This window comes from Salvia hispanica, chromosome 2 (genome assembly GCF_029641045.1).
Source record: "Salvia hispanica isolate PSC_SH4W2 chromosome 2, Shi_PSC_v1, whole genome shotgun sequence".
Classification (NCBI taxonomy): Eukaryota; Viridiplantae; Streptophyta; class Magnoliopsida; order Lamiales; family Lamiaceae; genus Salvia; species Salvia hispanica.
In genome coordinates this window covers 10,965,575-10,982,525 of record NC_142693.1, presented here as the reverse complement: position 1 = coordinate 10,982,525, position 16,951 = coordinate 10,965,575, and the positions used below count along the sequence as shown (strand labels likewise).

General features: G+C 31.2%; 2 protein-coding genes across 3 annotated transcripts; one reads left to right on the top strand and one right to left on the bottom strand.

Annotated features, from left to right (window-relative positions):
* Window positions 1–219: 219 nt before the first annotated feature.
* LOC148931558 (F-box/kelch-repeat protein At3g06240-like) lies at window positions 220–1,301 on the bottom strand. Its single transcript, XM_089064824.1, is given in 2 exon segments — window positions 220–951; window positions 954–1,301. Coding segments are annotated over 2 exon segments (1,080 nt in total).
* Window positions 1,302–10,705: 9,404 nt separating this feature from the next.
* On the top strand, window positions 10,706–13,097 carry LOC125214413 (uncharacterized). Of its 2 annotated transcripts, none has more exons than XM_048115433.2 (2): window positions 10,706–11,099; window positions 11,715–13,097. In XM_048115433.2, exons 1-2 carry the CDS (start codon window positions 11,004–11,006, stop codon window positions 12,804–12,806), a joined length of 1,188 nt encoding a protein of 395 aa, XP_047971390.1. In that variant the 5' UTR covers window positions 10,706–11,003; the 3' UTR covers window positions 12,807–13,097. The 2 variants fall into 2 exon arrangements, with proteins under 2 accessions (XP_047971390.1, XP_047971398.1); XM_048115441.2 differs by having other exon boundaries at window positions 10,707–11,148.
* Window positions 13,098–16,951: the final 3,854 nt, after the last annotated feature.

Here is a 16,951-nt window from a genome sequence, read left to right as displayed (position 1 = left end):
AGGTATCAACTCTAATCATTTTGACAGAATAACAAACACTGATCATTTTTCTTTTCTATGAGAGATGTGTGTGGTGTGGTTTCTATAGTAGAAAATTTGAAAAAAACTTGTACTCCTATGTTATACCATACCATTTTATATGAACATAAAATAAAATATAATCAAAAACTTCAAAAAATGCTGGAGTTAAAATCGAAAGCTTAATAATTTATAACAAGACTAATTCTCAATTCTTTTTTCAAGTGAAACGAAGCTACCTGTATACTCAATCAAGGACCTCTTGGTCAGCCTACAGATGAAGTTATGTGTACGATAATCATACACAAGTGCGTCCCTTGCAAGCTCAATAACAAAAAAACTAATGTTCCATCGAGGTATTATCTCAATCCCACTGTTGGGCAGTTCTACACTCCTCATATACATCCAACTCAATTTTCTCCCTTCGCATCTAGACTCATAAATATGCACTACTTTATCATGCGGAGAGGAATCAAAGCGCCAAAACAAGTCCTCATCTTTTGCAAAAATCTTACTAATATATCTATACTGATTATTATCCTCCGGTAACATGATTTTCTTATACACTTCATTCTTCATATCCAAGCTTAGTATCTCATCTTCTCCATTTGACATACGCTCCACTTTCCAGTGGGCAAAGTGGCCATTCTTGCACATCGATTTTATACTACTAACATATCCCATATCATTATCAGAGGCCAACTCCCTCCAAGAATCTGTGCTTCTTGAGTACACATGGGCGTGTAGACAGCGGTGCATTGTGCAATTCGACAACTGCACTACTTTGTAATCTTCATCGATGAAACCAACTGCAACCGAGCGCAAGGGTGTTCTACACGAAGAGGTTGTAATTAGTGGGAGAAGCTTAAGTTGGCCTAGAGAAGGGTTGCATATGACTATGGGCGCCCTGGTTTCATGTCTAAATGGTTATATTTTGCAAGGTCGAAGCTTATTAGACCTTTAACTGGCCCATATGACAAAACTCGAACATCGCTATCGCAGGAGGTTAACCCTAAGTCCTCGGAATTATACGAGATTAATGACTTCGTGTTGTGTTGGACTTGAATTCCACCATTGGATAAAATTACTTCTAAACATATCATGTCATCTGATCTGTTGTTATGAATGTGTAGTTTTCGAAAATATGAAGAATTGATGACATCGGCAAAAAATTTGCATACAGCTCTGAGTTTAAGAAGAGATTGAGCAGGCAAATGCAAGAGAATACCTGTCAATACATCGTTGTTCGTAGCGGTGTGTTTGATGGAACTATCATTAATCATTGGATTCGGCGACATACATATGTACATTGAGTTTGCGCAGACCCAATTATAGAGATAGGGCTTAATATGTAAGGGATGTGATCAATTGCTAACTAATTATTAATCCAAAATTGAGATCAATTTTTAATCATTAGATTAGAAGATCTTGTGGTTGATATAATGTCAAGTGTAATATATTTTAAATTTAAATAATTATTAATTAAATTAAAAGGGTATTAATGTCAAATCCTATATGTAGTAATTATAACTAATTACTTCTCTCTCCTCAAAATCATCCCAAATCTTTAAATTTACGTAACTCTCTCAATTTAAATTATTTTTTCGCAAAAAATATATCAAATTAAAGATAATTTAATCAGGATTCCAACGAGATCTCAATTGCATATGTTCCGACGATGTTCGGGTGATGAAATTTGATAAATTATATTTCAATTTTCGTACATGTTGATAAGCAGCTTTAATCAACCAATGCAACAAAAAATCTCAATATATTGTAGGCAAAATCTCAATATTATGCATGTTCAATCTCAATAAAAATGTGTTGATATTTTCTTGTCCTTGTGTTGATATTCTAATGTCATATTGTTGATATTTGTAATACACAATGTTGATATAAAAAAACACTCACGAAAATTATCATATGATAACACAATGACGATATTACCCTTTTGTTGATATTTTGTCTACTATTTATTGAGATTTGTGAGCTTTAATCTCATCCACTTATTTTAAAATTCAAGGGTCGAGATTTAGTCTTGATTTTGGATTAGGGGTGCTATAAGTATTAGAATAGGACCCTGATATGTAAAATACTAAATATTTCGAAACTAAATCAACTTCCTTTAATTCTTATATTTCCTTTTTGTAAGTACTAAATATTTTGAAACTAAATCAACTTCCTGTAATTCTTATATTTCCTTTTGATAATTAGATTTTTTTTACTAGTTTCCTGATTGTTAATAATTTCTTTATTTAATTGAATTTTAATAATTTTATTAAAACATGGGCTATAAATTTTATTTTCCCATAACACGGTCGCCGATCACGCCTCCTCGCCCGAATTTTGCACGTGTTGTTGAATACAAGTATTTTTGTCATTAAGTCATCATTAAATTACATTTAAGTTTTCACTAATATACAATTGGTTATTTTTTCTCATCTTTTATGTTCTGACTTTGACTTTTCCATTTTTTATTGAGTGAACTGCATAAATGATATCTGATTTTTCACTTTTGTATATAAATAGTATCTGATCTTTATTTTATATCATTTTTGATACCCGGTGATAAAAATAACTCTAGGTACCAAATATGTGATTTTTTTTTCATGAAGGGTACTTTTGAAAATTTCAAATAAATACTCCCTCCGTCCCGCTTAAGATGACACGTTTTCCTTTTTAGTTTGTCCCAACTAAGATGACACATTTCCTTTTTTGGTAACTTTCCCTCTCCAATTTCAAATAAATACTCCCTCTCCAATTAATACACTCAACCACTTTTTCTCACTCCTATTAAAATATCCATCTTTCTTTATCTCTCTACTTTAATACTTACACCCACCTTCTCTCTCTCCAATTAAACACTTTAACCAATAATTCCTAAAATCCCGTGCCGGCTAAGCAATGTGTCATCTTAGCCGAGACGAAGGGAGTAGTACCAAATATGTGATTATTTTTTCTACCTTTCTTATTTCTCTTTTTTTTCTTCTTCTTTCTTTTTTCATCATTTTCTTCTTTCTTTTTAATATTTTATCTTCCTACCTTTTTTCATTTTTCTCCTTAGTTTATGTTTCTTCTTCCTTCTTTTTTTCTTTTTTTCTTCTTTTTAAAGTAATTAAATCAATTGAATATTTTTTATTAAATTATTTTATACTCATTTTAAGGTTGAAACAACTAACTGAATACAATTCACAATGTTAAATTTTTATTAAGACTATATTGATTAGTTACTAATTTAATGTAAAATAATAATAATAATAATAATAATAATAATAATAATAATAATAATAATTGTTATTATTACATAATATGACGTGATTCATAATCTATATAATTATAGTACAATTATTTATTAATTACTATCAGTTTTTAGTATTATAACAATAATAATTAAATATAATTATAACTATTATTATATTTAAGTATATTTGAATGAAGATATTAAAAATAAATTAATTATTAATTTATAACATCAAAACAAGAATATTAATATTAATTAATAATAATAGTATAAAGAATCAGGAGAACGAGAGAAGATATTATAATATCATTTTTTGTACTAATTTTATGTATGCCTATAATACCCTTTATGACATAAATGCGAAAATATATTTGTTTAAAGGGAATTTTGGAAAGAAAATTGCATCAGGTACCAAAAATGTGATTTTTAGGTACCAAAAACGATATAAAATAACGATCAGGTACCATTTACGTGCGAAAGTGAAAGATCGGGTACCATTTATGTAGTTCACTCTTTTTGATTAAGGTTAACATCATGTACCAAACGCCAATCTGCTCGGAATATTTTCCAGCACCTGTTTTGTGAATAAACTCAGTTTAAGTTTTCCTCGAGTCCATTGGATGCTTTGGTTCTTTAACTTTTGCACATTTCTAATATAGTGTGTTACAATTTAAACTACTTCATCGGTCAAATAAAAATGGACTACTTTTCGTCATCTTGGTCAATCTCGTTGTGGAGTGCTTGGACCTTTCCTATTTTGGCCCTTATTTTATTTTGTTATATCACTAGCCCAATGACTTACCTCACCCCTTGCCCTTCTTGCTCCCGATGGCTGCTACCTTGCGCCAATGGCGAACGCAGGAATTTGACACTAGGGGTTCCAAACCAAACCACATAACACAAAAAAAAAATAGTAATACAAAAAAAAATACTCCATATTACAAGGAAAATTCTGAATTGTAGGAGTAGTTTAAGTGGCAGTGTAGTTCCGCTAAAAATCTTGATCTCTTCTTGGCCTGAGTCCGATTCCTACAAATGCAATATCTTACAAATGCAATATCTTGTACTTCCTCCATTCCACTAAAGATGATAAATTTCCTTTATATTGTGTTCCAACCAAGATGGTTCATTACTAAAAGTAGAAACATCTTTTATCTTTAATTTAGTCTATCTCTCTTACTTTTACTCTCTCCACTTAATGCATAAAATAAGGTTGTATAAAATCTCATGCCACCCAAGGAATGGGTTATCTTCTTTGGGACGGAGGGAGTACAATAATTTATATCCATATCATGTGCTTAAAACTTTCAAATCAAACATATTCATTTTGCTCCATAAACAAGTATTGAATTCAACAAACACAAAATTATGATACAAGCCTAGAAAATGTGATGTTTCTAGTCATTGTATAATGTTAAATTTAACTAGGAAGTGAGCAAATTGGGCGTAGTAGCCTCAGATTGGGGGTTTTGTTGATAAATGGTTGATTCATATGTAGGTAAAATGAGCTATTTCATAAATATAAGTATATACTCCTATTTTGTTTAGTGGGCTAATCAACTTAAGTTCTTATTTCTATACTAGAAAGTTTTGGAAATGTAAAATGGAATTTGTGAATATAACATTCCTTTAAATTCAAAGATGATCAATTTGACAATTTCTCATAATATTGCTTGCTGCTTGGGCCATATTTTGAGATTCATTCAATCATTATTGCTTCAAAAGGCCCATTGGAGGATAAAATAATTTGTATATTATTTCTTTATACAATTTCTTGTCTTTTTCCATTAATTGTCTCCACCAAAGAATAGACTTGGTAAGTTAATTTATAATCAGATATAGGTGAACTCTATTGGACTGGATATGGGATTATGATTTTCGTTTTGTTGAGCAAACAGTACCTAATTTAAAGTGAAAAGACATTCAATTATTAAATTAATTATTCGATGTGTCATTTAATTCTGTCCAAGATTGCTTTAAAATTTGATTTTGTAAATAAAATACATGTTTCAGTTCGAAAATAATTTATTACGTTCGAGTTGGTTCATAACTTACTAATTGTATGTAATAAAGCACAAAGAATTCGTCCAAAAATAATGTTGGATCGGTGCAATTATATATTTAACTTTCAATTTTCTTCGGTCTTATTCTATCCTCTCACAAGTTAAGTGAGAGTATCTTAATAACATAAAATAGAGTGACGATTAGATATAAATAAATAAAATAAAGGTGCAGCCCTTTTTGTTCAAATGGTTAAGATTTAGATCCCGAACATTCGTCACAATATATGGACTTCTTTTCACCTAATTTTTAGTAACTTTTACCTTTTCAAATAATACAAATGGAATAGATCCAAAATTCTTGGGAGGTCATGCAACAGATGTCGCACTTTTATTGAATCTTGGTTGATTTATTCCATTTTATCCACACATAAAATTGGGATTTCGAATTCTGAGATACATGCGAGAATAGCAAGTATCATAATCTGTAGAGAATACAATAATAAAATTATATAGTATAATTAATATGTATATTAACTATTAAGTGACGAAGTTAAAGATTTCGACATTCAACATAGGTGTTAAGCATAGGTGTCAAAGGAATTATGAGATGGATCGGATAATAAAAAATAATTAATTTTGAGATTAATTACGAGAGATAAAGATGAGAAAAATGATGAGATGATTGGAGATACAAGTATTTATCGTAAAAAGTAGTATCAATATTGAAAGACTTTGTTGTGTCAACATTATAGCTGCTAATACACTCTTCTTTAACGAAATTTTTTAATAAATGATGTTGTCTTCATCGACAATGATTTGTATCAAATTAAAAATTATATTTGTATTTCATAACAATATTATATTGTCATTATAGTAATATTCTTCAGTATGAATTGTATATTCTCATCATTCAATGATAAATTAGCTACACAAAAGTTATATAAATCGGGATATTATTTGTATCCACTGTTTCCAGATTAATAGTTATGATTGTTATGGTTTATAGAGTTCCTCTGTATATGTAAAACTCTATACATATATTTTTATATATTGTTACGCTTATTGATATCGTTAAATCATATGAATATCGTCTTGAATTTGGGAAAAAAAATTAATTTATAAAATTAGAATTTTATCATTTATTAAAATATAAAAAGCTAAAGCTAATTCATTCTTCATTCATTCACTTCTATTAATTTCACACCCTCCAACTTATAGGGAGTATCATAAATCCACCACCATTGCACTACTAGTTGTTGTTTCAGATAATTACTCCCTCCATCCCACTCAGACACGAAATTTTAGGAAGTGTTGTTAGATGGAATAAAGTAGAGAAGAAAAATGTAGTTGAGTATTTTAATGAGGAGAGAGGAGGTTATTTCCAAAATTAGAAAGTGATCATCTTGATTGGGACAAACAAAAAAAGAAAAATGGTCATCTTGAATGAGACGGATGGAGTAGTAAATTGGCTCACTTTGTCCTAAAAAAATAGACCAGTTTTACTACTTAGGATCGTCCTAAAATTAATGTTTTAACCAATTATATACCACTAATAATGTGGACCTCATAATCACTAACACTACTTTCACTATCTTTTTCCTTTTCTTTTTCTTACTTTTTCCATCTTCTTAATTTATCAATTACACATTAACACCATATCCATATACAAGTATGTCTATTTTTTGCAGACAGAAGGAGTAAACACCAATAATGAATCTTCCTTCCAAAACTCATATAGTTAAGATTTCAATTTCTTATGATATACATACATGTGTCGGAATGTTAATTTTCTGGGTCAGCCCAACGGAATTCAGGCCAATCCATCTCGAGCTGCGGGTTAATCAGATTGTGATTTTATTGGATGATCAATATTCAACTCTAACTCTAAATGTTTAAGTTACGGACTAGCCTGATGGGATAATAAGGTTGCTTCTGATAAAATTAACATGTGGTCAATCCACTACATAATAATAAAAAAGTAGTCATAGTAAAATATTTAAGAGATATATGTATAAACCCAAATATAATTAAATACTAATTTAAAATTTATATAAATAAAATAAAAACATATTTTTGAGAAATTTTCAAGCATATTTTAGAAATTATATTTAATATGACTTTTTTTAATTTATTAATCTACTACTCTCTCCGTTCCGGCTAACATGATACAATTCTTAATTGACACGAGATTTTAGGAGTTGTTTAGTGTAAGTATATTAAATAAAAAGAGATAGATAGTTGAATATTTAATTGATGAGAGAAAAAGTGGCCGGGTGTATTAATTGGAAATAGAAAGTTTCCAAAAAATAGAAATGTGTCATCTTATTGGAAATTGGGAGAAACTAAGAAGGAAAGTGTGTCATCTTAAATGAGATTGATCGAGTATTATTTTTAATAAAAGTAATCCATTCGTCCCATAATAGATGACACACTTGGGGAATGACACGGAACTTTAGGAGATGTTGTTTTGTGTGTTAGGTGAAGAGAGTAAATAATATAATTATATTAATGTGAGAATGAACTTTCTCTAAAAGAGGGAACTTTTTTTTTGGTCCACGAACTTTGTCAAACTATCATTTTAGGTCTGTGAACTTTGAAAATTTCATTTGAGGTCCGTTAACTATGAGGTAATATCAATCGAAGTACTTTTTTACTATTTCCAAATTTTTTTGGACGAAAATACCCTCAAACCTTGAAGGGTGTATATTTTTCATAAACTTATCACATACTCATTTTTTTATAAATATCTTTACTGTATTTATTTTTGACAATTGTTTTAAATATAATTTGACCTTTAATATTATCACTTAATTTTGTGATATGCAAGAAAAGTTTATTCTTTAACTTTTTATAATTAAATAATTTTAAAATATATTTTTATTAAAGGTCAAATTAAGTGAACTTTTCTTGCATGTCTCAAAATTAAATGATAATATTAAAGGTCAAATTATATTTTGAAAATTCGTCAAAAATATATAGTAAAGTTATTTATAAAAGATATGAGTATGTGATAAGTTTTGTAAAAATATACACCCTTCAAGTTATTTTCGTCCAGAAAAATTTGGAAATGATAAAAAAGTACTTTGATTTTTATTAACCCGTAGTTGACGGACCTCAAATGATATTTTTAAAGTTCACTGACCAATAAAGATAGTTTGACAAAGTTTATGGATCATAAAAGATGCTCCCTCTTTTAAAAATGGAAATGTGACATATTATGTGGGATAAACTAAAAAGAAAAGTGTGACATCTATTATAGGATGGAGGGAGTAACATATATGTATCAATATAAAATTGAAGATTTTTTTATATATTTATATTATAAAAAAATTAATGATGTATCAAATTATGTGTCAGACATGAAGAAATAATAGACAATAAGTGTATCTAGGTCTAACTCGCTAGGCCTAGCTTATCGGGTTCCGGATTTTGCCAACATGGATTGCGGATTAATTGAGTTATAATTTTATCAGGTTGAAAATTTTCAATTCTAACCCAAAATTTAACAGACTATTCAGACCAATTGACATTTTCAACCCTAATCCTCTATATTTAATAGACTATTCGAAGCAGTTCAGATATTGCGGACTATAATAACATCCTATGTAATGATATAACAAAAATACATAAGTACTAACTCGATTTAAATACACGCCTAATCACATTATCCATTGCTTTTAACTTCATAAAAATATTCAATTTTTATCTGAAAGAATTGCGCATTTAGCAGATCATCATGAGACATAATTATGCCTTTATTCATTTTTTATTTTGATCCGCATTCAAATTACTTTACAATATAATGGTGGGTTGGTATGTCGTACCGAGAGTGTTATATATTCCAACCAAAAATTACGGCTTGACAAAATATCATATTGAATTTTTGGTATATCGATTCCAGTACACAAAATATTCGGTATGATTATTTTTAGAGAACATCTTTTTTAGTTCGCGAACTTTGTCAAACTATCATTTTTGTCTGTAACATTTAAAAATATCTTTTGAGATCAGGCAACTTCGACTGAATAGCATTTGAGTTACTTTTTTATTTTTCAGACAAAAATACCCTTATGGCCATGAAGGGTAATTAAGTCTAATTACTCTCTCTTCTTCATTAAAATATTTAATTTCACTCTCATTTTTCTTTCCCTTCATCCTTCTCTTTCTTCTTCCTCATCTCAATCGTCCCAGCCCAAGTCGATTCCTAATCCCGTGCCGCTCAAGGAAGGAGCCATCTTTCTTGGGTCGGAGGGAGTATCAAATTTAATCCAAATTTTGAAAATATATAAACAAAACCGATATTTTCTATTTGCATATAAATATACTATAATTGTCAAAAAAAATTTAGCCCTTTCTAAATTAATTTTAATTAAAATATGCGTGTTAATTAAATTTATGAAATTAAAAAAATACCAAAAGTGCATTTATTTAGGCAGAATTAACTACTACCTCCGTCTCCCAAAATTTTCCTACTTTGACCCGGCACGAGTTTTAAAAAATGTAATGAAAGTGAGTTGAAAAAGTTAGTGAATTATAAGTCCTACTTTTAGGGGAGTGATCAATTGCTAACTCATCACTTAATTGCTAACTACAACTAATTTAAGGCCATAGGATTTTAGAAAACATGTGGTCTACAATTTGCCACGTGTAATTTTCGTTTTTATTAATTAAATCTAAAAAGATAAAAAAAAAACTTCAAATTAGGGCCCTGGATGAAGATGTCAATCTAGTGTTCCGAAAATATCAACTCAATATTTTGAGAATGTCAACACAATGCTTTAAGAATGTTAACTCATTGCTTATATTGACATTCTACATGTATTATATTGACATATTTTATATAGTATGTTGACATTTCTCCTTGTACGAAAAACTAAAAAAAAATTGAATTTTCTTTTCAAATTTTGACGCCTGAACACATGCATGTATGATATCGTTGGAATCCTTATAAAATTATCTTTAATTTGATATATGTTATATGAGTTTAAAGTTTTGGGATTGCTTTTGAAAGTTAGTTATAACTAAACATGTAGTTAATTGACATTAATACCCCTGTTGATATTTTTTGGAATTAATCTTATGGCCTTATTGACGTTTTTCGTTGATCGTATTGACATTTAGGGATTAATGATCTAAGCCCCCTTAATTTGAATATCTAATGATTATTATTTAGTTGTAGTTAGCAATTAATTTATGAGTTAGCAATATAACACTCCCCATATTTTTATATATTAGTTTTATAATAAAATGTGAGTACGAATAAATTAGTGGAATATGAGGTTCATTACTAAAAGATGTAAAAGTGAAATAGAGACAAATCTTTGGAGACCGATGAAAATGGGAAAATGAGATGAATTTTTAGGGATGACTTTTCTTACCTTTTTCCGATTTCAACCCATCCACTACAATTTTCCACTGCGATTTGTCCATTTCTGATTTCTTTTCCACAAACGCCATTTTCTCCCAATTTAATTGCACATAGTCTTCGATCCTAAGAAAAATTGCAAAAAGATTACAGAAGTACTACTTTTTTTTCTTTTGAAAGAGAGAGAGAGAAAAAGGAAACTGGTGAGATAAAAACCAAACCATTCTCGAGGAGGATTGCCCGTTTTTAGGAACATCAAATTTCCCCTGTTTTTCTCTCCCAATTCTGTCTTTTTCTTTTTGGAGGAGTCTTAAAAAATTCATAATCTTTTTCTTTCTCTCCTCTTTCCTCCGCTTATTTATGATCACGACTTTTGATGTGTATGCAATCGCGGAGGAGGAATGAAGAGCCATTTCTAGAGAGAGAGAGTGAGAGAGAGTTGATCATTGTTATTGTTATACTTGCTCAAAGGGTTAGATGCTTTTTTGGTCCTCTCTCTCCGCTTTTGCTGTTTTTTCCAGGTTACTCACATTTTTTTTTCTTGATTTATTAGTTCATGTTTGATCAGGAACTGCTTCTTTCATTCTTATAAATATATTGGGGTGGAATTGTTCTTGAATGAGCTCTAACTGCATTGCTGATTTGCTAAAGATTACATTTTTAGCAAAATAGGAGTAGCTCATATTGCAAACAAATAATCAAAATTTGCTGTGTAATAATCTTCAAGTTTTGCCTTTTTATAAAAAGAAATGCTTTTGTTGAATAGGATGGCATTTTGCTGCTAAGGAGAATCCAAAATCACTTCATATTGTATAAGCAAATGTGAGTCAATATCAAGATTGAGTCTTTTTATAAACAGAAACGCTTTGTTTTTTTTTTGTTGGGATTGAGAAGAATCCAACACTAGCTAGTTCATATTGTTAACAATTAACTATAAATAGAAATGCTTTGTTTGATTGTTGATTATATGAGGCCATTTTTAACGTTGAGAAGAATCTAACATTGTTCATATTGATAAGAGAAAAAGCACAATTGTTGTGTCCATTGTGAATTGATCTGAAATATAATTCTTGGTTCCAATATGCAGCAAGCATCGTTAAACATGTTGAGAGTCCGATGGTTGTTCCTAGGGCTCGATTTGAGGGCGTTGCTCTTCCTATGTTTAGTCATTCCCTCCGGCATAGTAGGCATATACCTCCACGGCCAGAAGATAACCTATTTCCTCCGGCCATTGTGGGAGTCCCCTCCGAAGCCCTTCATAACGCTAACTCATTACTACCATGAGAATGTTTCCATGGAGACTCTCTGCAGGCTTCACGGGTGGGGGGTCCGGGACTTCCCTAGGCGTGTCTATGATGCTGTCCTCTTCAGCAACGAGGTCGACATGCTCAAGATCCGGTGGAACGAGATGTATCCTTACATCTCGCAGTTTGTGCTGCTTGAGGCCAACTCCACCTTCACTGCCCTCCCAAAGCCCCTCAACTTTGCCTTAAACAGAGACAAGTTCAAATTCGTTGAGCCTAGGCTGACCTATGGAATGATTGGTGGGCGGTTCAGGAAAGGCGAGAACCCCTTCGTTGAGGAGGCGTACCAGAGGCTGGCCCTCGACCAGCTGCTGAGAATCGCAGGGATAGAAGACGATGACCTCCTTGTCATGTCGGATGTTGATGAGATCCCTAGCCGGCACACCATTGATCTACTGAGATGGTGTGATGACATCCCTCCGGTTCTTCACCTCCAGTTGAAGAACTACCTCTACTCGTTTGAGTTCTTGTATGATCTCCGAAGCTGGAGGGCCTCGGTCCATAGGTACCAAAGGGGGAAGACGAGGTATGCTCATTACCGCCAGACGGATTACCTCTTGGCGGACTCTGGCTGGCATTGTAGCTTCTGCTTTCGTTACATAAGTGATTTCATCTTCAAGATGAAGGCGTATAGCCACACGGATCGAGTGAGATTCTCTCACTACTTGAGCCCGAAGAGGATTCAAGAAGTGATCTGCAAAGGGGCTGATTTGTATGATATGATACCGGAGGAGTACACATTTAGAGACATCATCGGGAAGATGGGCCCGATTCCTCACTCTCACTCAGCTGTCCATCTGCCCTCGTTCCTGCTGGAGAATGCGGATGAATACAAGTACCTTCTACCCGGGAACTGCATAAGGGAGAGTGGCTGAGGGTGGTGAGCTTCGATTCTTGCTATGATTAGGCAACGGGGCAAGGGAGACTAGTGTACGTAGGTGATCTTTATACGAGAGCTAGATACATTCGGTTTTTGGTTCGATTTGAAAGATGCGCTCTCTCTGTCTCGCTTTGCTCGCTTTGGATTGTGTTTTGGTTGGTTTCTGGCTGTGGAACAATGTGTATGTTCATTTGATTTTTTGCAGTTTTTTATGCTTATTTTGTAGAGTTTTATCAATGTATGCTCTTTGTTGCAGCAAGTTGTTGAAGTACCTATACTTCTATCATGGCTTAGGATTTGCGATGATGATGATATCTAAAATTCACAGTGGCGTATAAGTACTTAAAATTCTTTTATAGAGTCTTCTACAATGGAATAAAGTTTTTATAGCTACATTTTGCAAAAAAGTTGGGTTTCTTTTTAAACATATTGGATAAAACTTTCACACAAACTCTATGTCTAAAGAATCTCACTAAACTAATTTCTTCATCACACATACACATTATATATAACATCCTCTAAAATGCGGAGCGGATCTGCTCATTCATATAATACACCATTTTATACTACACTAATAAAATAATGACACATGGATATTTTTTAAGTTAATAAAATAATAGACTAAATGATTAGTTATCATCATACGTATAATCATACACCAACATTTTAGTTAATCAAACCAATTAATAAACAGATAATCACACTTCCAATTCCATTTTGTTGGAGGAGAAACACCATTTTACTACAAGTCATGAATGCAAATTTTCGAGCTGCTCATTTTCTGATCAACCAGAACACAAACACCACTTCTTGAAATTCCACTTGACTTTGTTATTTATCATTCTTTTGTTTTTCCCCATTTTCTATTGCTCCTTGATCTGTTTAAGTAATGGATATTTTTCACACTAATGGAATATCTAGCCAACCACTACAGCTAATCCACTCATTTAAAGTCAATTAATTCATATAAAAACACAAAGAATCAAAAGAATTGACAGCGGATAGTGCTAAGATGGAAATTCAAGAGGAATCAATCTGGCAATTTGAAGGGCAATCAAGACCTCCACATTTTGCAGTGCCAAAATGCTACGAGCTAACTCTAAGACTAGATTTCTCTGTTTGCACTTAACTTAGAGAATTAGAAGGAAGAAACTTGAATAAATGAAAACTTGGAAATCTTCTTTATTTGAACTTAGAATAAGAATGCAAACACTTTTCGGCGCTAAGCTCTTTTTATGATTTTTAATGGGAATTGAATAAATGAAATGTCTAGGGTTTAGATTTTAGGTTTTAGTTTGTTATTTCCTTTTTGAAGAATACGTAAGCTATTATATTGGTGTATGATTATACATATGATGATAACTAATCATTTAGTATTTTATTTTATTAATTTAAAATTATCCACGTGTCATTATTTTATTAGTGTAGTATAAAATGGTGTATTATATGAATGAGCGGATCCGCTCCGACTAAAATGTCATGGTCCAAAAGAGGATCAACTACATTGAAGCAAAAGGAATCTATTACTCCCTCCGTCCGGCATTAGGAATCTCGGTTGACCATTTTCATTCATCCGGCATTAGGAGTCCCAGTCAGACATTTTCACAAAAAGTGAAATAAAAATATTACAGTATAAAATAAAACACTAAAAAGCACACGTAAAAACTCATCCAAAGAATAAAGCAAATAATAATTCAAATGGGTCTCACATTCCATTATCAAACACTCCAATTATTATACACTCTGCATCCAACTCAACCATGACTTCTAATGCCAAACGGATGGAGTACAAACAGTATGGGACGCAGTCCTATATGGATTTGGATCCCGGCAAAATATATTGCTGGAGATATCAATGCACATCACAATCCTCCATTGAAATTTAATAAGTTAAATTATTTTGTATTTATTCACAAATGGGTGATTGTAATGTGCACAACATCCCTACCGTGTATTTTGCCACGTGTCATAGCAAAGGACCCAAACCAGGGGAGTGGATCACCTGCTGTGCCAAAGACCACAGCAGGATCTGCTGTGCTTAAAACGCACAAAATTAGGAATGAAAGCAGCAGCAGGTATGTTTATTTCTTCCATTTCTTTTTCTTTTCCTTTTCTTTTCTTCTATTTTCTTTTTGTTACTTGTTTCTTATTCTTGTTTCTGTGCGTTTGATTAGCTAATTTTAGGAGACAACTTTTTCAAATTATATTTTAGAAGTAATACTTTTTAGCTAATTATATTTTAGAATGATAATAAGTAGATATATATATGAAGGGACGTGATCAATTGCTAACTAATTATCAATCCAAAATTGAGACCAATTTTTAACCATTAGATTAGAAGATCTTGTGGTTGAATTAGCCAAGTGTAATATATTTTAAATTTTAATAATTATTAATTAAATTAAAAGGGTATTAATGTCAAATCCTATATGTAGTAATTATAAGTAACTACTTTCTCTCTCCTCAAAATTATCTCAAATCTTTAAATTTACGTAACTCTCTCAATTTAAATTATTTTTCGCAAAAAATATATCAAATTAAAGATAATATAATAAGGATTCCAACGAGATCTCAATTGCATATGTTCCGACGATGTTCGGGTGATGAAATTTGATAAATTATATTTCAATTTTCGTACATGTTGATAAACAGTTTTTATCAACAAATGCAACAAAAAATCTCAATATATTGTAGGCAAAATCTCAACATTATGCATGTCCAATCTCAACAAAAATGTGTTGATATTTTCTTGTCCTTGTGTTGATATTCTAATGTCATATTGTTGATATTTGTAATACACAATGTTGATATAAAAAACATTCACGAAAATTATCATATGATAACATAATGACGATATTACCCTTTTGTTGATATTTTGTCTACTATTTATTGAGATTTGTGAGCTTTAATCTCATCCACTCATTTTAAAATTCAAGGGTGGAGATTTAGTCTTGATTTTGGATTAGGACCCTATACAGGAATTAAAAAACGTAAAGAAAATAGAAGAAAAGAAAAGGAAAAGAAAAAGAAATGGAAGAAATAAACGTACCTGCTGCTGCGTTTCATTCCTAATTTTGTGCGTTTTAAGCACAGCAGATCCTGCTGTGGTCTTTGGCACAGCAGGTGATCCACTCCCCCCAAATCAGGGGAATGGATCCCCTGCTGTGCTCCCACCACAGCAGGGTGTGCTGTGCACTCATAGCACAATATTATACTTATAAAATTAAACATTAAAATATTAAGTAAACTTCAATTTATTATTATGCTGTGAGTGCACAGCACACCTTGCTGTGATGGGAGCACAGTAGGGGATCCATTCCCCCAAACCAGTATACTACTTTTTTTTAAGCCTTTATTTATAACTTTTGCTACTCTATCTTTTTTTACTCTAAATAATATCTACGACGTTAACAAATCATTCAGATATTTTTTGTTTTGATATCTTACTTCACTAAAACTAGTACTCCACAACCACAATTATACTAACCACAATCATGGGTTAAGTGACCAGGGTGAGAAAAATAACCGATAATCAAATATACTTTTGGCTAATTTTGGTTTTTTGGTTGGGTTCGGTTGAAAAAGAAAAGTCAAAAAATTGAATTTATTTTAATATTTATATATAATATATTATTATACCTAAACTCTATTTATGTTAATTTATGTTAAGAAATGTAATAAGTAATTTTTAGATTTTATAATGATTTAAATTGTTTGGATATGTTTATTGATTGATACTATATACATTTTTTTATGTTAGTTATAAAAAGTACTTTTTGAATTTTCGAGTTTTTTCGGACTTTTTGGACATATTTATAAAATTTTATTTTATTTCAATTCAGTTCAGTTTTTATAATTCGGATTTCAGTTGATCAACTAATTCGTTTCGGTTTTTATTTTCACAAAATACAGGTGTTTTTATTCAATTCGATTTAATAAAAAAACCAAATCAAAATTAGAATGCTCTACTTTCTTGGCCCTCCTAATAAATAAATCTATAAGTCAGTTCTTAATAAAGAGCATTACATTCTATCTTGATTAGCTTCAATTGTTGATAATATATATCTGTAGTCATATTTTTTTTCATTTTAATCGATCCATTAAACCAATCTCTATTGATTCATATAAATCTCGTGGTGT

What these genes read in the sequence shown, in the direction of transcription:
- LOC125214413 (XM_048115433.2), top strand. Translation starts at nt 11,004, where the DNA reads ATGTGTATGCAATCGCGGAGGAGGAATGAAGAGCCATTTCTAGAGAGA. An exon ending in TTGTTATACTTGCTCAAAGG is followed by an intron (nt 11,100 to 11,714) that starts GTTAGATGCTTT and finishes TCCAATATGCAG; the next exon opens with CAAGCATCGTTAAACATGTT.